This window comes from Meleagris gallopavo, chromosome 1 (assembly GCF_905368555.1).
Source record: "Meleagris gallopavo chromosome 1, MGAL_WU_HG_1.1, whole genome shotgun sequence".
In the NCBI taxonomy this organism is placed as follows: domain Eukaryota; kingdom Metazoa; phylum Chordata; class Aves; order Galliformes; family Phasianidae; genus Meleagris; species Meleagris gallopavo.
This window is the reverse complement of record NC_139404.1, coordinates 74,912,127-74,933,404: the sequence shown is the minus strand read 5'-3', so window position 1 is coordinate 74,933,404 and position 21,278 is coordinate 74,912,127. Positions and strand designations below refer to the sequence as shown.

The following is a 21,278-nucleotide window of genomic DNA, read 5'->3' as shown; positions in this document are numbered from 1 at the left end:
AATGTCCCCAAAATGGTCTTGCTTAAGTTCACTGTAAATGATAAATTTGCTGTCAACCTAAGCCATAATCCACTTCTCCTCCAGAGTGAGGAACTTGTCCTTTCCTCCCTTCACATATATACAAAGCCTTCCTTGCCCATAGAAGTCCATGAATAAGAACGGGAAATACTGTTCATGCCTCCTCTTCAAATCTACACCTTGAGAGTTGCAGAGAATGTAGTGCTTTGCTATGTTTATGTAGTAGAAAAAAAAATGCCATCATCTATTAACAATCACATGTAAAACTGTGGAGGATTTGGAAAAGTGCTCTTAGATTCCTGCATGTCTTACATCCCCTCAAAAATATTTCCTGAATAGCTGACTGACTCACCTAAGACAGTCTCCCTGCTCATTAAAAAGTCTTACATACATTTCTATGCCCAAACCATGGTTTTCTAGAACTGCTATGAAGCAAAAGTTTACAGGTTCAGGTCTCCCCTATCAAGACAGGCTGAGGGAGCTGGGCTTGTTCAGCCTGGAGACAAGAAGGCTGTGAGGAGACCTCACTGCAGCTTTCCAGTATTTAAAAGGAGATCATAAACAGGAGAGGAATCAATTTTTAACTTGAGTAGATAGTGACAGGACAAGGGGGAATGGTTTTAAGGAGCAAAGGTTTAGATTAGATGGTGGGGAAGCTCTTTACAGAGAGTGGAGAAGTGCTGGAGAGGCTGTGGATGCTTCGTCCTGGAGGTGTTCAAAACCAGGTTGAATGGAGCCCTGAGCAACTGAGTCTAGTACCATATCTGGAGATTGGTGGCCCTGCCTCTGTTAGGAGGAACTTGATCCTTGGGGTCTTTTCCAACCCAAGCCATTCTATAACTCAGGCCTAGATGGCCAACTGTTTTTACCAAGAATTACTGTACTATTACTGCAAATAAAAGTGAAAGATAAGAAAAAGATAATTAAATATTGTGTAGTTATATGGACAAGAGAGCCAATCAAAAGAACTGCAGTATTTTGGCCAAAATATCGGTCTGACAAAGATTGGGTATGTCGGACACTGAATTCATACGTAAACTGTAAGACTCCTTTCTCAGAAGAAGAAATGGCTTATGCCGCTTGCTGATTGCAAGAAGTAAAGCAATTTCTCATAAGAAGGAGTCAAAGTTCAGAAGAAAAAGGAGAGAAGCAGAAAGATCATAAATGAGATCCCTTAGAAACTCTGAGCCCTCCTTACAACCCAAATGCTGCGTTAGTGAAAACAGCAGCTGTTTCAGGAACAGAGCTGAAGAATGCAGAAACAAGTGCTGGTGCCAGGAAGGGGAAAACCCCCCCACCCTTCCAGCCTGGCTGAGCCCAGAGCAGCAGCTGAAGCCACCTCTAGAGGGAGAGTGCACTCCAGGCTTTGATAGGAATTAGAACAGTGTAGAAAAATTGAAAATTTCCCCTTTCCCGATATAATATGTATCCCCTTGGATAAGTCCCACTGAGACAAGGAGAAATAGGATATGTAAAACCTCTCCTTACCAGTGGTGAAGTGAGGAGTTCTAAAAGGGAAATGAAGTCTCTGATTAAGGATCCTATTGGACTAGTAGAGCAGTTTGATCCTGGAGGGAAATGATGTCTATTCTAAGCATGCTCTTCAGTAGAGAAGAACAGGGAATGATTAGGCAGGCTACCATACAGGAGTGGGAGAAAAGGCATAGGATAAATATGAGGGACATGTGAGATATAATAATAGTGGGAATTAAGGAAGCAGTACTCAAGACTCAGAACTTTACTAAAGCTTTTGACGTTCAGCAAAGTAACCATGAAACCCCGAGTGAATTTCTGGAGAGACTTGGAGACAGGAAGCAAAGGAATTCAGAGATGGATCCTGATGATTCCTGTAGTTAAAGGGCTCTTAAAGGTCAATTTTGTGACTAAAGCCTGGCCTGATATACAAAGGAAGCTTCAGAAAGTAGAAGGGTGGAATGAACAACTATTAGAAAACCTTTTGAGAGAGACACAGAAAGTGTATGTTAAAAAGGAAACAAAAAGCAAAAAATGATCTCTACAGTAGATCAAGTGGTGAGACAGAGAACGGAAACCCATCAGGAAAAGGGTTTCCAAGGAAGACAAATTTTGGGGTGGAACAGTGAGGAAAAAGATAGCAGGGGTGAAAATTAAGGTGGCAAATTCCCCCCCTTCCCAACCACAACAAGAACAGATACAATGTTTTAAATGTGGGCAAAAGGGTCATCTCTAACGAAAATGTCCTGAATCAAAAAGGGAAGAGAAAATATTCACAATCATAAACTATGAATAGAGAAGTCAGGGGATCTCTGAAAAGTGGTCCCACAAAGAGCCCTTGATAAACGTAGAGGTGGGATCTAATAAAGAAGAGGTTGTATTTTTAGTAGACACAGGACCAGATTATACTTAGATTATAAAGTACCAGGACTTAATTTGACTAGTAATACCCTATTACTATAAGAGTAATGGGGGTAGAAGTGGTCACTTTGTGAGTCCACTGAGTTAAACTGGGGAACTAAAACAGTCAGTGGACAATTATTATATGTGCCTAAAGCAGGAACAAACATATTGGGAAAAGATTTAATAATCAAGTTAAGGTTACAGTTGAAAACCTGAAAAAGGGAATAACCATTTCAGTGAAGTTATTAACTGAGAAAGATGAAGAAGAAATAAATGCACTAGTTCGGGCAAGAGAGGGAAATCGAGGAGGGCTCACTGTGACTCCTTTGAAAATAACTCTTCAAGAGGGGAATGAGATAGTGAAACAGCAACAATATCCTATTGTTCCTTCTTGAAGGAACAACAGACTTGAAACCAATTGTGCAACCCTTGATTAAAGATGGTTTTCTGGACCCTTGTACATCACTATAAAACACTCCAATTCTACCAGTACAAAAAACAAATGGGACATACCAACTAAAACAGAATTTGAGAAAAGTTAATGAAATAGTAAGAAAGTGCCACTCTGGTTTCTAACCCTGATACCCTGTTGAGCAAAATCCCGTTTGAACCTAAATGGTTTAGTGTTGTAGATTTAAATTATGCATGTTGGGCTTGCCCCTTGGACCCAGATAGTAGAGATATTTTTGCATTCAAATGGGAGGACCCAGAATCAGGTCATAAACAACAATACAGATGGACTGTTTTGCCCTAAGGTATTTACTGAATCATCTAATTTGTTTGGACACATATTGGAGAAAATTTTAGAATAGAATTTTAGAGTTTTAGGCTCAAGAAGGGGTGGTATTTTTACAATACGTAGATGACTTGTTAATATCTTATATATATACAATATATTAACATATATAGAAAAATCAAAGGTAAAAGAGGCTACAAATGAATTCTTAAATTTCTTAGGAAGCATGACTAAGCGTGTCCAAAAGTAAAATACAGTATATGGAAAAAGAAGTTAAATACTTAGGACATCTAATCTCTAAAGGTAAACTTTTTGTAACTGTAAGTGATGGTGCTGCTTTGGGAGTCTTAACCCAGAAATGGAAAGATAAAAGAAAACCCACAGCATACCTGTCTAAATTACTAGACCTTTTATCTCAGGGCTTGCTAGAGTGTGTTCAGGCAGTAGCAGCAGCTGCCTTACTGGTGAAAGAGAGCAGGAAATTAACCTTTGGAGGGTGATTTGATTGCTGTTACCCCACACCAAGTAAGGAATATCCTTACTCAGAAGGCAGGAAGGTGGCTAACAGACTCCAGGATACTGAAATATGAAGCCATATTAATTGAAAAAGACAATTTAACTATAGTCATTGATTCTATCCTGAATCTTGCCTCCTTATCAAAGGGAACTGAAGATACAGTGAATGTGGAACATAATTGTTTAATCAATTATAAAACAAAGATAATGTCAGACTGACAAGATATACCCTTCGATTAAGAAGAAATACTGTTTATAGATGGCTCCTCTAGAGTGGTACAACGAAGACGACATAATGGCTATAAAATCATCAAAGGAACAGAAGGGAAAGTTGAGGAAATGGGAAGCTTGCCTAGTAATTGGTCAGCTCAAACTTGTGAGTTATATGCATTAAATCAAGTGTTAAAACTGTTACAGACTCAAGATATGCATATGGAGTGGTACACACTTCTGGAAAAATTTGGGAAAAAAGAGGTTGAATAAACAGTAAAGGGAAGGAACTGGCTCATGAGGAGTTAATCAGACAGGTTTTGGAAAGCCTGTTATTACCTGAGGAAATTGCTGCAGTGCATGTAAAGGGAAACCAAAAAGGAAACTCTCTAGTAGAATGGGGAAACAGAGTCTCTGATAACAAAGCTACAGAAGCTGCCTTGCGATCAGAAATGAAAATGAAACTTTTTGTTGTGCCTGAAGTAAAACCTCCATCTGGAAAGCAAATATTCAAGAAAGAAGAGATAGCAGCCTTCAAGGAATTAGAGGCAAAGGAATCAGGAGGACAGTGGACTCTCCATGATGGTAGGGAAATTATGAATAAACAAATCATGAGAGAAATTTTAACTATTCCACACCAAAGGAGTCATTGTGAGGTCCAGGCAATGTATGATGCTGTATTAAAAAAGTATATATGTGTACAACTGTACACTACAGCTAAAAAAATATGTAAAATCTGTATAACATGTCAACAAATAAATAAGAAGGTCTACAGAAACAACCTTCGGGTGGACAAGAACCAGGATTTCAACATTTCCAGAGCATCTAAGTAGACTGTACTGAATTACCCAAAGTAGGAAGATTTAAATATTTGCTAGCATTAATTGACTATTTGTCCAGATGGGTAGAGGCTTCTCTTTCTGTATCAACAACACCTAACATACTAACAAAAATAATTCTGGTACAAATAATTCCCAGATATGGGACTGTGGAAAATACAGACTCAGATCAAAGAAGTCATTCTACTTCACGTATCTTACAAAAACTAATGGAAACCCTAGGAATAAGATAGGAGTTTCATACTCCATGGCATCCTTCCTCCCCTGGAAAGGCAAAATGGATGAATCAGACATTAAAGAAACATCTGTCAAAAGTGGTTTTGGAAACTAAGCTCCCATGGACTAAATGCTTACCCCTAGCACTGCTAAGAATCAGAACTTTCCCTACCTGAGAAAGGGGATGGAATTCTTCAGTTTGAAACTAAAGATGTATTTTTCAAAAACTATATACTTGTTATCTTTACCTTCTCTCACACACCAAGGACTGTTGGCCCAAGCCATGCCACTAGAGTTTGCCATCCACAACTTCCAACCTGGAGACTGGATATTGATCCAGTCTTGGATAGAAGCTAAACTTCAGCCCTAGTGGGACAGACCCTTCCAAGTTCTGCTGATCACAGAGACAGTTGTTCAAACCACTGAAAAATGTTGGCCTCATAATACACAAGTTAAAGGACTCACCAATCCAGCCTCAGACTGTGAGGACTGGCAGGTTCAGATGATCCCCTACGGATCATTGTAAGAAGAAAGCCCTCCTCTGACTCCTAGCCCCAAACACTGATAAGGTAAAAAAAAGAGCTAAACTGCAATACTGGTGGTAATAATGACTCGTCTCAAAGGATTTGAAAGTATAGACTGGGAGGACACTGATAAATGGAGATGAGAAACAGGCTACCCTGTGAAATTATGGGTAAATGTAACCAAGACCAAGGTTCCCCAGACCATTTAGTCAGGTGTTAGCCTGTGAAGACATGGAGGCTCAACAACTAACTAAGTGAGAACAAACACCTCTGCCTCCAGGATCAGGAACGTATGCATAAGATGGACTAATATGTGGTTGACAACCAACTGTAATGGATGGACTTATTCACCAAGTTCATCCAACTCCATCAGGACTTTGAAAAATCAAATCAGCATATTTAAAGGGATTGCTCAGCCAAATTGCCAGCCTTTGCAATGCAATCCGATTGTGATAATGATTAGAAAGGCAGATAAAATTGTAAACCGTACTTATGGTTTTTGAGTGGATGTGACAGGAAAAGACCCAGTGGCCAGATTCAAGATGGCTGTATGGAAACCACAGCCCAATGTTATTAACCATACCCAAGAAGAGAGGGACTCTGTAAAAGGAGAGGGGCACTATCTCAGTAACCCCATTGTAACTTCAGAAAATAAAGGAACTCCCAACACACACTTGAGGTAGAAACAGAGTATGAGGATGTGAATGCCTGGTTAGAATGGGTAAAATATGTCCAAATTCTCAAACATAGCAATTGTTATGCTTGTGCTTCAGGGCAATCAGTTGCCCAGGTGGTCCCCTTTCCATTGAGGTGGAATAAGGATGCCTGGGAAACAGTGTGTATGATTGTACTCTACCAGGAGAAGACTGCCTGGGGAAATGAAACCTGTAAGCCTCTCTCTCTCTTTTGCTCCCCCCTCTCCACAGTGGGGACACCAGAATTCTTCTCATGTTATCTACAGCCATTGGTAACCATACAGCCTGTCCCTCACAGCAGAGTGGTAATGCTACCAAATTCCTGGGAGAATTCACTCTGTGCACTGAGACCCTAAAAATTGCAGAAAATGTAGTGAGGAACTACTTGGTTCTCAAATAGTTCCCAGGGCAGATCTCTGGTAGCATTGTGGAAGGAAAATCCAGGGGTCCACCTTGCCTTCTAACTGAAGAGGTACATGTCTACTTATACAATTGGCTATACCATTCACTCTGGCATTCCAAAAAAAAAAAAAAAAAAAAAAAAAAAAAAAAAAAAAGTTCCCAAATATAAAAAAGGAAGCAAAAGAAGTCTAGGGGTATCATTTACTGATAGGATATTTATATATTCTATTGGGGTACCCACGGGTGTCCCTGACAAACATAAAGCAAGGAGCCAACTTGCAGCAGGGTTTTAGTCTTCATTATTTTGGTGGGTAACTATTAGTAAAAATATAGATTGGATCTATTATATTTACTACAATCAGCAGAGGTTCATAAATTATACGAGAAATGCTATAAAAAGGATTGCAGAACAATTAGACATCACTTGTAGCACGGCATGGAAATACAGGATAGCATTAGATATGATATTGGTTGAAAAGAGAGGAGTATGTGTGATGCCAGGCAGTCAGTGTTGCACCCTTAGTCCCAACAACACAGCCCCAGATGGCACCACAACTAGAGCACTGCAAGGACTCACTACTCTGGCCAATGAACTCGTAGAGAATTCAGGAACAGACATTTCAATTGCAAGATGGCTGGAATCTTGGTTTGGTAAATGGAACGGAGTGGTAGCATCCATACTCACATCTTTAGTTGTGGTAGCAGGAGTTTTAATAGCAATTGGCTGCTGTATTATCCCTTGTCTTAAGGGGATTGGTCCAGCGGCTAATTGAAATTGCCCTATCTAAGCAGATGTCAGTAGGGCCACCACTGTATTCAGACAAAATGTTAACGTTAAGAGAAGAAATAGAAAGTGGTGGTCAGGTGGACATGAATGCAGAAGAGAAGTGTGACATCACGATGTCAAGGCTGGAAACCACCTATGAACCATGACTTAATAGAAAATTCAAATAGCAATAACTGTAAACAAAGAGGGAATTGTGGGAGATGACATATAGTTTTTGCATAAGTAATAGAATGTTGTACCAAAGGGGTATACCTCAGAAGCCATAATACAAGATAAGTTTCTGTCTGTGGTTAAAGAATAGGGCATGCACATTCTGGAGAGATAAAAGGAGAGTCTGGATGGTGTGCTAATTCATGTCTCTCCTCCCGTGGCGAAATCGCAGCAGGGGGCTGAGGGGGTGACCAACAGTAAGGACTGTAAAACATATATCTGCACCCAGAACTGTGCAAGAAGAAATGAACTTATCTGGCAAGACATATGGCGGAAGATACTCGCCTGGCAACTACGTTGTTTTTGAATTTATTATGTATGCTGTAACTGGCTAATGGCTGGTATACCCACCTAAAAAGGAATTTCTTTTCTTTACTTACCAGTTTGGAATTATTGAAATGACTAGTTAAAATAACCAAAAAGAGGTCAGGATTCAGAAACAGTGGGGAAAGATTCAAAGAGACCTATTATGCACAGGAAACATTATATATGAATTTTGAAAAATGCATCTGGTTCCATTAGAATAAATGCATACCACTGTGACCTAGTCCACAAAATTAGAATGGCTCAAGGATACCATTTAGACTTAGAGCCAAGGCTATTGATTTGTTACAAGTGAATACCTGCAGTTGTCCTTAAATCTCAACTGACCATTATGTACTACAAGAAAATCTTGATTTCCTGAAGTGTCACTAGGATACAAAGTTGGTTGCTAATTATTATAGATTTGTAAGCTATGCTTCTTGCACAGAAAGAACAAATATGGGCAATACCAGGTTATAAGATCTTCATGTTCAGATGACTTCAGGCTTTAGATGAGGAGAAAACAACATTTGATGCGAAATGCTCTATATACACATACATAGTGTCAGCTACCACCAAGTAGTACTGTGATAAACAACTGAAGAACAAGAAGATGATCTGTAAGAATATGAAGTACATAAAAGAATCACCCAAAAGGTAGCAAACTCAGGTGGGCAAAAAAAGGAACTATCTAAAAAGTAGATTGGCTGTCAGCCCACAGGGTTAAGCATTGGCTGGCAGTAATACCTTTTTCCTCTCATAAAATAAAAATCCATAAATAAAGCCTGCAGAATTATCCTCATTAATTCTTTGGTTTTAAAAATAGGTTAAAACAAACATGTCATCAACAGCATACATAACTTGGACTTATCTTCCTGTGAGGCAGACAGATTGCTGGACTAGATTTATTCCTTCCAGACTTACTTTTCAGTGCACTAAAGATGTGGCAATTTCAGGTAAGTTTAATTTTTTAAGGACAGTACTGTACCCTAGAGAAACAGTGGGGAAACTAGAATGTGGAACGTGGAATCAAAGACCACAACAAGGACATCATGTGACCAAATACCAAATCAGACAGACCTGTGTTTCTTCTGTATTACACCTAGTCTTTTAATTATTTTAATTCAGTAAATCAGGCTCAGCATTAAAAGGGACAACTCACAGATTCTGTATCTCTCCTCTATACCCCTTTAACCCCGGTTAATATTTTGCAATCCATTTTTCCTAATACTGTAGATGTCTCAGGTCACAGTCACATGAGTTTCTTCTGTTGTTGCTGCTGCCACCTAACACTTATCATTCTGCTGTAGTAGAAGGGCATCTGGAAGAATTTCTTGTTTGGCACTCACATAATCAAAACTGCAGACCATGTAGTGGTGACATGTGAATTCCTCATTGAACAAAGAAGTATGCACTGTGATGTGCACTGTCTTTTGGGATGAGAAAGAGGTGATCTTTCCAGATTTCCTGGAACCTAGACAGACTACTGATGGTGACTATGTTGAAAAACAGCATTTTGAAGCTGAGAATTTGCTCTATGACTTAGTGTTATTGTGCTCTTCACATCTGTGGTCTCCTTGGATATAAAGAGGAAGCATTCCTTTCAGAACAACCTATACTGAAAAAACATCTGAAATGAGTACTAAATCTTTACACATGTCATGGGAAATAAAATACCACAACAGGAAATTTGGGAGCCTGTATGAAGTAATGTATTCCAACTGTGTGATATTTATCACTGTGTATAGAGTACAGATTCTCCTCTATACATTAAGTAAAAAACATTGAAATTCTCATCATCTTTAAAGAGGTTTGAGAATAAGGAAGGGAGTTAACAGAAAAGGATAAAGTGTACAAGTTCTTAGATCTATCAGTGAAGACAACATAAAGTGCATTCCTCATCCTTCACAAATAGAAAGAATCAGCCCCCCCATCTGTCTTCTTCACTGGATTCTGCTCTACTGAATTTTGGAATTAAAGTATTACAGGTATCTACATGAGAGGACTTCAAACCTGTCCTCATTTTTGTCCCATCTGAGTAAAGCAACGGACACTGACAGATTTCTTAGAGGTCAACCTGTAGAACAAGGGGAAATAAAGAAGAAAAGTATAATTTTATCTAAATTACTGCTAAATAAATCATTCAGGAAGTTTGATCAAAATGGACCAATACGGAAAATGGGAAGAGAGGAAGAAAGACAAGTTACCAAACTTATGAAGGTTACAATTAGACCAGAAAAAGTCAATTTACCTGACAACAGGGTGGTTTTAGACGTCACCAAACTGCCACGTTTACCGTTTTACCCACTTGCATTATTGAGAGGAAAAGTTTAGGAAGGAACATTCTCAAGGACTTTTCATAAGTTCTCATTCTTGCCATCAGAAAGGAGAGAAGGAAAGGTTTTCTCTGACTTGTTTGACTTTTTTGGTTCCTGAAAAGTTTTGCAGAGAACAGTAAGAAAGTGCACACTGTTAGAAAATATTTGTTAAAAGGAAAGAAAAAAAAAAGAGGGAGAATAAGTCACACAGAATAGAGCAACAACAAAACCCATCCAAAATTCATGCATCAAGTTTCTGCCATCAATTTGAATGAATAAATAAAATCTTTTGAACTAAAAACAAAAATATGAGAGGCCAGCAAGATCCACCACAATACTCCAAAAGTCACTCTCAAAACAAACAAAGAAAATCTGGTTTATAAATACTGCAGTTTATAGCATTTTACAAAGATTTATGAAACCTGCAGTGTTCATTTTAAAACAGCTCCTAGAACAGTGAAAAATTTAAAAATTAAAAAAGGCAGTAGCAACAGAGGTTACCTGTCTGAGCACCTACAATTCCACAGAGAGAACAGAAGTGGGTCGTTTATCTTGCACCAGCCAAAATGCCCATAAACCTTCTCAAAAAGAGTGAGGCGTGAGAAAGATATTGTACATGCAAATCATTTTCATGAAGTCTTTCTAAGCCCCTAGAGTCACTTATATATTTAACTGACAGATGTCCACAACAAAAGGGAGAAAAGATTTAGCAGATGTCACTGGTGTCATGTCTTGGATTTTGAAGTCCAGTATAATATCTTAAGAAGTATCCTTTGCATCTGAAGTACACTGGTGCTCCAGAGGATACTTCCTGAATAAGTATCTCACACGAAAGATAGCTCACAAAGAAAATGCACAAATAGTGACCACTAGTTCAGAATAAGAAGCTTTAACAGTCCACATATTCATCAAGTATTGACCTTCTATTATTGCATTATGAATGATGTGGTGTAACATTGAATTACAATTTTTTATAAAACACACTAAAGCATTAAATACAAAGCTTAAGATACAATCCATACATTGACATAGCAAGACATCAATTAGAAACATGTTAAATTGAACAGAAGAAAGTCTCCACTGTTACAAAAAATAATAATAATAAACAGATGTAGTTTAAGAAACTTATTGTTGCAAGAGAGTTTCTAACTGGCTTTTTCAAAATTAAGAAATACAGAAATATTTCTATCACTATAAGATATTATATAATATCCAGCTGTATATTGATTACTTTTTCAACATAAAATTCCAAACTCAAATATGCAGGTAGTTTTAGTGCAACTGTATGAAAGTTTAGCATGTGTTTTTCAGCATATAGAAATGAAGGAAATACAGCATATAAAGCTGAGGTCTGTAAAGTTCACCTTGAATGAGAAATACTGGCCTGATTACAACAGGTCACACTTGGATACTTTTTTTTTTTTTCCCCTTAAGTAAAAGCAAGAACCTTCCTCTGTATACCATATCATTTTGTACATTTCACTATTTCAGAAGCAATGGATAAATAATGAGTAAATACATCAAACAAGTGCCATTTGTACCAGTAAATCTTCAAGTAGGGTTTTCATATGCAACATCAATAACCTATGTATAAACAACAAAATATGTTGTTTCAAATATTGCCTCCTTTCCTGATTACTATGCAGACTTATCTCCAAAACTGCTTGGAAGCACCAACCACAGAGAAATATCTTATCACAAAGGAACCAAACTGTAAGTTTCTCAACCCACTGTTTGTCAAAAAATCTTATGGCTATTTACTACTCCTATTTTATTATGGTAAAATGTTATCTGGATATTCTGAAAGAGTGAGAGAAATGTAAAGTTACTGTGTAACACAACATTTCTCCACAAAATAGAATGGAGCCCAGAATGTTCAGTTACCTGTTCTTTTGCCTTAAAGACATTATTGTGAGAGAAGTACAGAGATCCTACTATACCAGCTGACTCCCTGTTTCTATTCCATATTTGCTTTATGTGATCCACAGCTGAAAAGGTGAAGACTGACCCATCAGCTTCTCAATGAGTGCAAGCACCTACCAACAAAAAAAAAAAAGGAAAAGAAAAAGGAAAAAAAAAGAACCAACATCCAAATTCCTCTTCGATAAACACACAAGGAGAGAAGAGTTTCTGAAGAACAGTGTACTGCTAAGTGACCAGAAAATCAGCTTCCTTTTGTGTTCTGTGTTTCTGCAGCTCTTCATAGAAGTTAAAGACCTTAATATTCTTCAGATACAGCCTGTGCACTTCAAGGTTTAGGAATAAAAGACTTGACAATATCCAGACCACTGAACCCCCTTTTGTTGCTGGACCAGCTAGTCCATTTCTCCTGCTTAATACCACAAGTCAACCTTACACTTGATTTTAATAATAATATTTAATTCTACCAAAAAAAAAAAAGCCATTTTATTACAATCCTTTTTTTTATAAAAAAAAAAAAAAGAACTGTACAAAGAAGCATGATCAAACCTCCACAAAAGCAGATTAATACTGTTCTGTTTATTGCCTCTTGAAGACTCTCTGCATAGTGTCCATGAGTTGTGTTTAAGGTCCAAGTGAAGATAAAACAGCAGAGCAGCAAAGAGGTGAAGAGGGGCCGCAGAGGTGGGCAGTGCAGAGCCTCAGAGGGTACATGGGACATGCTTCATTAAAGTATCCAGGAAACAGCAGCATTGCACACACACAACCCCCCTCCAAACAAACCCTACTTTCACAAGATTGTTTTTCAATTGTAAACATTTTACTTTGTGTATTTAAAAAAGAGGCTTATCTTTTATATTATATATATATATATATATATATAGTTTATATATATATATATATAGTTCCAGGGCTTTATGATCCCAGAAAAATGGGAATGGAATGAGAACAGAGGAGAAGAAGGTGGAAGAAAAGGAGGAGGGGAAAATAGGGACTGAATAACTGACTAAAAAGCTCTGTTCTGGTTATGTGTTACCCAAAACAGTTCAAGGCTAATGAGAAAATGCACAGCCAGAACAACTAAGAAAAATCAGGCAGCCTAGAAAAAAATTAGGATCTAAATAGACAAAACTCAGAAAGAAATGAAGCAAAGCAAATGTGCATTCACAAACACACACAAGTGTGTGCGTTCACACCACATACACATAAGAGTACAGAATCAATTTGTTAAGTGTTTATGGACCTAGGTTATATTTTTTTTAATTATTATTATTCTGGCTGAGCTCTCTTCCCCCTTTTTTTTTTTCTTCCTTTTTTTTTTTTTCCCTTTTTTAAAATTTAATTTGCTGCATGTTTGCCAAAGAATTGAGAACTTCTCAGTTATGCACTGACGTCAGATTTCTGACATCAGCTTTTAAATACTCTCAATGGGAAAAAGTAAGCCTTCTAAGTATTGTATGAACTGCAACTTTATTCTAATGTACCTCTAGATTTCTAATCACTTTTCACCAACTTTTCACTTCTCCACACCTTGTCATATTTTTCCCCCATAAAAAGCAAAAAATACCCCTCCCACTCAAAAAAAAAAAAAAGCCAAAACAAACAAACAAAAAAACATAGTACAGACTTTAACTCAGTGTTTTCTTAGTAAGTAGTCTGCAGTGTTCTCACTTTGGCCATTGTTATAGATGCAGGCATAGAGAAGGGAGTGTTGGACTAGCATGTATTAAAAAAAAAAAAAAAGGAACATTAACATTGCAGATCTCTCTCAAAATGACTAAAACACTAACAAATACAAGCCAATGCACATTTTTTTTTAAACTAGTGTAATTTTTTTTCACATTGGATTAAACATTATTTTATACACCAAACATTACAGTGCTGTTTAACTCCTCCAACCATGCAAAAAATAGTTAAAATGTGCCACTTCTACCACAGTATAACATGACCCATTCCCCTGCATACCTCCCAAACTCAGGATTTGAAGTGAAAAAATCTGAGGTACTAGAAATCCTCTTTCAAATGTCTCAAAGAAAAACAGACACAAATCTGCCTGTTAATATCGAGATGGCACCAATTTGAGACTTGTACAGAAGCTCACATTAGGGCAACTGACACTCTCTGTCTCAACATTTGAAGGGCCACACCCTGTAAGGTCTGAAAGAGATGATTTCAAAACTATGCTGAATTTACCACAAGAGTGGGAATAGTAGGCATCCAGGAGTTTTATATACCTGGCCTTTTAACACCTTCACTCTCACTGACAATTAAAGGCAGTCAGCAATTTACAGGATCAAGCCTTAGAGAGCACAAGATAGTTAACTGCTGCATTAATTCACAAAGGTTTCTAGAGAGCTGCCAGAACTTTCTGAAAATCTTCCAGTTAAACATATTTCAATGCTTTCCTGCAAACACCCATGCACTGCAATATGTTGCAGAACTAAAGCAGCATCTAAATAAAACTCCCATTTAGGCTGTAAATTAAACATCTTCATTACAACAATAGTGCTGAAGAATTATCACAGTATTACGTTCTGCAAAAAAATAGAGGCAGCTGTCACAGAACACATGCCTTTTAATCTTGCTCTCTTGACTGATTCTCCTTTCCTCATTTCTCTGAGTTTCTCTAATAAACAGCACTGCAAGTTGGTTTCAAAGAAAATTTTACAAGAGAGTTCTGTTGGTCATCTATTTACATGTGGCATCACTCCACAAGAAGTTTGATCTCATTGGCTAATAGCTGGTTCATGTTGAATAGAGCCCCCGGGAGCTTGGTGAGCAACTCTCTCTCCGTGGTCTCAGGGTCGCTGTCGACAGAGCTGGAGCTAGCACTCATATTGTCGACAACGGCACTAGCTGGAGGGCCCAGCTCAGGCTCGCTAGTCTCGCTTGCCGTGGACACCACAGAGAGTAAGGACATGCGCCGCGTCAAGCGACCGGGGGTTAGGAGAGAAGTGGCATAGTCCGCTATGATACCAGCTACATCTAGATTGCAAGCCTTGTCAAAGGCAATGAAACCTACATTTGCATTGGCCTCACAGACGTAGAATGAACCGTCGTCCTTCATCAGTAGGTCAATGCCACACACGTCCATACCCAGGATGTTGGACACTTGGATTGCCAGTTGCTTGCCTTGTTCGCTCAGTGAGCACATCATCCCTACACCACCTGCAAAAAAAGTGAAAAAAACTCAGTGCCTATTCTGGACACAGGTGACCAACATACTTCTTGCCTGGCTGGTGCAGTTCAGTCGAAGATCCAAAGCAAGCCTGCAAGCATAGGGATGATAACAACTCAAAAAGCAACCTTCTTGCCACAACAACTGCTAATAACTTGAAACCTAGCAGGACTTCAAAAGATTCTGCATAAGGCAGATCAAAACTACGACTTGTTTAAAAAATAGTAATAATAGTGAAGAAAGGTGTCATTATATATTTTTGCTATCTTCGGGGTATTAAAAAGATGACTAAACAAATCATCTCTGTTTCTACTTGTAAGATAGAGGCTTTCTATACATACCCTCGTTTCCTCCCTTAAGATAGAGGCTTACTATATATATTTGTAAGTTATCACAATAAATCATCCAAGAACCAAATGTTCTTGATGAGAATACAGATCTACCAGATAGAACTGTGGGGGAAGAGGGTTAGGACATTTTTATTTGTTTGTATCTCTCACAGTTCGCTGTCATAAGTTACTGTCTCTAAAGAAAGAATTCTGGAACACTGTACCTCAACTTGTCTACTACACAGACCATCATCTAAGTACTAAATGACACAAACTTCATTTATCAGATCACTTAAGTTTAAAAATATAAAACAACACTAAAAACATTTAGCAGAAAAATCTTTCAGGCTGCATTTCCCGAGCATTGAGAAGTAGTAACTAAAATCTCTAACGCATTTTGACTTACTAAAACTGTACTGTACATGAAGACATTTCTTCCACTCCCTGCTCAGGTCAGTTTCAGTAATTTCAGTGAAGTTACTAGCCAGGAACCCTGACCCTCCTTTTTCCTTTCACCCTCTCCTGGCTTACAAAAAGTGATGCAGAAACACAGATCTAAGTATACAACAATCTGAGTAGTAAACTTCCTCACAGACATGTTTTTTAGGGAAAAAAAAAGTTGCAGGGAGGAGACTGACAAACTTAAGGCAGCACAAGCAGCTCTAAAACACAACTTTTGTTGATTGCCTTAAACCGTTTTCTCTCTTAGTACTCTACTCTTTTCCAAATTGGTGGTCTCATTTTTTCTCTGGTTTTCCATTACCTTTTGTTTTTCTACTCCATTGCATCATATGCTCTGTTTGTGCTCTTAGAACTTCCCATCCCTTCTATCTGTCCTACTCATCTAATACATAGGGCAAAGATAGTTTCTGATTATAGGTTTGTGTGATGCATATTTCACCTAGTTCTTGCTCTCACGTTTCCTCTGTAAACATTTAAAGGTAAACACAGATAATACAAAATAAAACTTTCAGTTTATTGCAACTGGGTTTGTCCTTTTTCTGAATTCAAATATTTTGATCAAAACTATGAACAAAGTTTTTCCTACCAAGTGAGCAGTTACTCTGCATTCTCCCATCTGTAGAGCAACGGAGCATGGTGCCCACCACACGGCCTCCTACTACGATGACACGTACATCCTTGCCATGGGACTCTTTAACATATTTTTGAAATAAATATGGGGCGTCATGACGGATCAAATGGCTCAGGTCTGCCAGATGGTGCTTGTCTCGTGCCAGGAACACAGCTTTGCCTGTATAAAAAAAGGATGCATTGTAGGATTGGAAGAAGCTACTAATTTGTGTTGAGTCAGTGATTCAACACAGAGAAGTAAAACCTCTGACCACTATGTTGCTCATTCTTATATGCACTATCTGTAGCTTAAGTGCATTTACAAATTCTTCTGTGCACATTAACATTCCAGTGCTTCAGTGCTTCTAAGCATTCAAGTACTGAAAGAATAGAGGAGCCATGAGAAGAGTATAAAAATAAATAAAAAATAAAAGTAAACAAACAAAACCAAAAAGCTTTAGATAAAGGAGATGTTTTTGCAATTTCAGTTTGTTTTGGGGTGGTAAAGTTAACAAGTCCTTAATGAGAGAAAAAGGCAAAAAACACTACAAAAACAGTAGACATTTAATTAGACCCATAGCCTACATGTTTGATACGGCAAGAACTAACCACATGAAACTGCTAAACAACAGGTTGCTAGGAGCTCTGAAATGACTAGTGTGTTATTGCAAAGCTGCTTCACTACCAGGAAGTTGCTGAAAGCTGCTCTTCCCAGTACTTCTAGGAACTCAAAATTCCAGAATGAGGCTTAGCTGTGAAGCAACTTAGTTCAGAACAAAATACAACACTCCAAAGTATTCAAGATAAATTTAGCTGAACATTCTACAAAACATAAATGGTATGCACTGTAATTTTGAAAAAAAACCTCTTTAGCTCTTCAGAAATTACTGGCTTTTCTGCCAGCAAACTTAGCAAAGATTTGTTTTAAGTTCAAACATGTCACATTTCATTCTCCTTCACTTCTAACGCACAAAGACTTCTCTGTTCTCATCCAATTTTACTAATACAAATTAAAAGCATTTGAGGAAGACTCCACCACTTCCATCTCTTTTCTAGTCTTACAAGAAGTCATCCGTTTCCATCTTTAGCTACTTCTCCCAATTCCTCTCTCACTTTGTTAATGACTCATTCATGTCATATTAAATGTATGTTTTGCAATAAAGCTACACTGATTTTTTATGGCACAATTGTCACTGAGTTACGCTGCAATACTAAGAAAATGCAAAAATCGATTTATAAATTGCCTATTCTAAGAAAACAGAATGCAACTGTAGCAGACCTAGCAGAAATAATGTGCTAAGAATTCTAGCAAGTGCTCAACTGGAAAAGTCTGCTTTCTCAGGGCTTAAGTCCCTCACAGCACAAAATGCTGCTTGAGGAACACAGAATGAAAGAATTGAAGAATCACAGAAGCAGAACGTAGACTTAAAAGTAGGACAAAAAAAGCAAAATCTTCCACATGATCTCTCCCATGCCCAAGTTTAGCTCTCCTACTGGCAGTTACTCCCTACTGTATACCTAGAACTGGGCAGAATGAATGATGCTTTGGAGGATAACTACTTAGTTTTTGGTGATTATGCATCACCACAAAATCTTGGCAAAATAAAAATGGCACATTTGCAGCAGTAGCAAACTGCAGAAAATTGGCTTAGGTGAGCATGACTATTATTCATTAAATGACTCCTGTGAACATTTGTCTCAATTTTAAATACCATTTGAAAATGGTCCATCTTAAATTAATTTGAAGAAGTTTCCCCAACTCTCTTAATGTGAAAGTGCAGGCACTGTGATAAATTTGCATTAAAATGTATGGTACGTGAAGTATGTAAAATTTGTAAGCAAAATTACAGAATTAATTGATGCGTTAGGACCCTGTGGAGGTCATCTGGTCCCAACACTTACTCAAGCAGGGGCACCTACAGCAGGTTGCCCAGGACCATGTCCAAATTGCTTTTGAGCATCTTTGTGGAAGAGACTCCGCAGCCAATCTGGCCAACCTGTGATAGTGCTCAGTCACACACATACCATGGAAGTGTTTCCTGGCACTCATAGGGAACATCCTGCGTTCTAGTTTGTGTACACAGCCTGGCATTGGGCACGACCGAAAAGAGCCTAGCTCTATCCTCTTGACACTCTCCCTTTAGATAATTGTAGACTTGGTAAAATGCCCTCTGAGCCTTCTCTTCTCTAAGCTTAATGGTCCCTTCTCTTCCCAGCCTACCCTCACAGAAGAGGTGCTCCAATTCCTTGATCATCTTCATGGCCCTTTGCTGTACCTCAGCTTTATGTCCCTCTTGTTCTGAGAGCCCAGCACTGGATTCAGACTTGAGGTGTGGCTTTTCCAGTGCTGAGTAGATAGGAAGGGTCACTACCCTCACCTGCTGGCAGTACTTTGCCTAATGCAGCCCAGGATACACTAGCCTTAAGCAGAGATTCATATGAATTCTAGCTAAAAATTTGAAAAGAAAATCAATAGCTACAAACTCTACAATTATTTCTAGATCTTAACTAGAAGCAATGTCAAGGCAAACCCAATCCAGTTCCTCAGTTACTCCACATTTGTCAAATTCAGCTTGCTGAAAAGTCAAATTCCAATATCACAGATTGCAAAGGTCTGCAAGCACTTTAAGACCATACAAATAAGTATTACTGCCAAAATATTCTACTGCCACAGCCTTTTGCTCTTAGTCTTCCACTACATCAGTGCAGAATTTGTGATAATAAATGGTAATTCAAGCAAGGAATTAATTCAAATAAACATAACCAGTCTAGATTTAGCTAATAATTGTTCCTGAATCATTTACTGAACGTTTACAGAAATCATCATGTTTCAGAAGAGATGCACCAGAACAATCGTGTGGGAATAAACAGGTGCAATAAGAAGGAAGAAGTGGTGTCATGTGGGTATATTTCTATTAGTTTATGGTAACTCCTGGTATATGTGCTTAAACATCAGCTTCAGTCTCCTTATTACTCTAATATTTTTCAAAGTGGATTAAAAACACTGTGATTTTATATATAAATAACCTCTAAAATTGATTCCAAACCTTTTTACTTTAGTAGATCACTATCTACCATTAAAATGAATTGATGTAGTATTTTAGATCCAACACTTAAATCAAAAGAATGATAACAGAAAAATTTCACATGAACCTGCTGCACTATCACCAGTACTGTCAGAGATTTTTTTTTCCCCCCAAAAAAAGATTCCATTTGGCAAACTGTATAGGAGATTATATTTAAATCAGAATCCTAACTATAGAAAAAGTCATTTAGAAAGAAAAGACAAATTAAGGTTTATTGAACTAAAATTTTATTTCTTATGCCTGTTTAGAAACATTCCTAAAGTCCAGGTAGGTAGGCACTTCTCCATATCCCTGGAGCTAGGCCTTCCATTATTCCAGTTCAAAGCGCTCCAAAGTAACTAATGTACTATTAACTTCGAACCCTTACCCTCCCTGGTATTTCAAGATCATGTTCTATTAAAACTATTTCCCAGTATTGCCTACTGCCTACTCAACATTCAGAATTTGGAGACTAGAAGAATTTACAAGTACTGCAAAAGAAGTTCAACACCTAATAGAAAACCTTCTTAACTATTACTCCTTGACAACACAAAATCTCAAGCTCTGCTCAGAGTACTCCCTGCCTTCACCTCTGATCTCAGACCCACCTCGGTGACCCCGCGTGTTCTTCACCACCATAGGGAACTCCAGCACTTCTGCCTCATCAATCATTTTGGCAAAATTCTCATGACCACCTGGTAAAAGAAAACCAATAATATTATATGCCACCAGCCTGGTGTACCCAAACTGGGGATTTAATTGTGACACATTCCTCTTACTCTTCCAGCTTAGATAATGCAGAGAAAAAAAATAACACTTAAGTATTTGGTCACAAATCAGAATCAGAATTTTAAGGTGTTTGTAATCTGTGCCTTATCAATTTCTACTTCCTTTGAAATGTAAGACACAAACTGACAATCATAAAATGGCTTAGGTTGGAAGAGACAGTAAAGATTCAGTTCCAGCCCACCTGCTGTGGACAGGGTTGCCAACTCCTAGATCAGGCTGCCCGAGGCCCCATCCAACCTGGCCTTAAATGCCTCCAAGGCTTCCCTGGGCAGCCTATGCCAGTGCCTCACCATTCTCTTAGTTAAGAATTTAATCATAACCTAAATCTCTTTTAGATTAACAAATGTTTAATAATGATAGTGGTCATTGATCACAACCCCAAATTCAAATTTGAATGCCCTGATTCCACCATCCTGTTCCAGTTTAGCCCTTCTACTTTATCATCCAGATTTTCTAACAGGAAAATAGCACAGACATAACACCAGGAACAGTTCCATCCAAACTACAAGCCAGAAAAACAGTACGGAATACAAAGTAAAGGCATAATTCTGACAGCAATAGCAATTCAAATTTTGTGACCCATTTCCCCTTTTCTAAGACTTAAGTCTCTTGCATCTCTTTCTCCCTATTTCTTGAATTACCACTTTGATCTTCTTGCTGCATTTAATCTGTAAGAATCTTAAAGAGTAACATTTAACATTTATGATGGACGCTTTAATTTTATTTGAGTTCTTTGATTCACAGGAGGCTGACCACAGTAGAAGAAATAAGATAAG

The 21,278-nt window shown here is 38.0% G+C and overlaps 1 protein-coding gene across 8 annotated transcripts in view; it reads right to left on the bottom strand.

Annotated features, from left to right (window-relative positions):
- Positions 1–12,581: 12,581 nt before the first annotated feature.
- Positions 12,582–21,278, bottom strand: part of RIMKLB (ribosomal modification protein rimK like family member B) — a 42,687-nt gene continuing 33,990 nt past the window's right edge. For all 8 annotated transcript variants that reach the window (XM_085234708.1, XM_085234728.1, XM_085234717.1 and 5 more), the window contains 3 exons: positions 20,322–20,408; positions 16,626–16,829; positions 12,582–15,238 (listed from right to left, as the gene is read on the bottom strand). In XM_085234708.1, the coding sequence (XP_085090834.1) occupies positions 14,775–15,238; positions 16,626–16,829; positions 20,322–20,408 (755 nt within the window). In that variant the 3' untranslated portion in view covers positions 12,582–14,774. The remainder of the gene's footprint in view (positions 15,239–16,625; positions 16,830–20,321; positions 20,409–21,278) is intronic.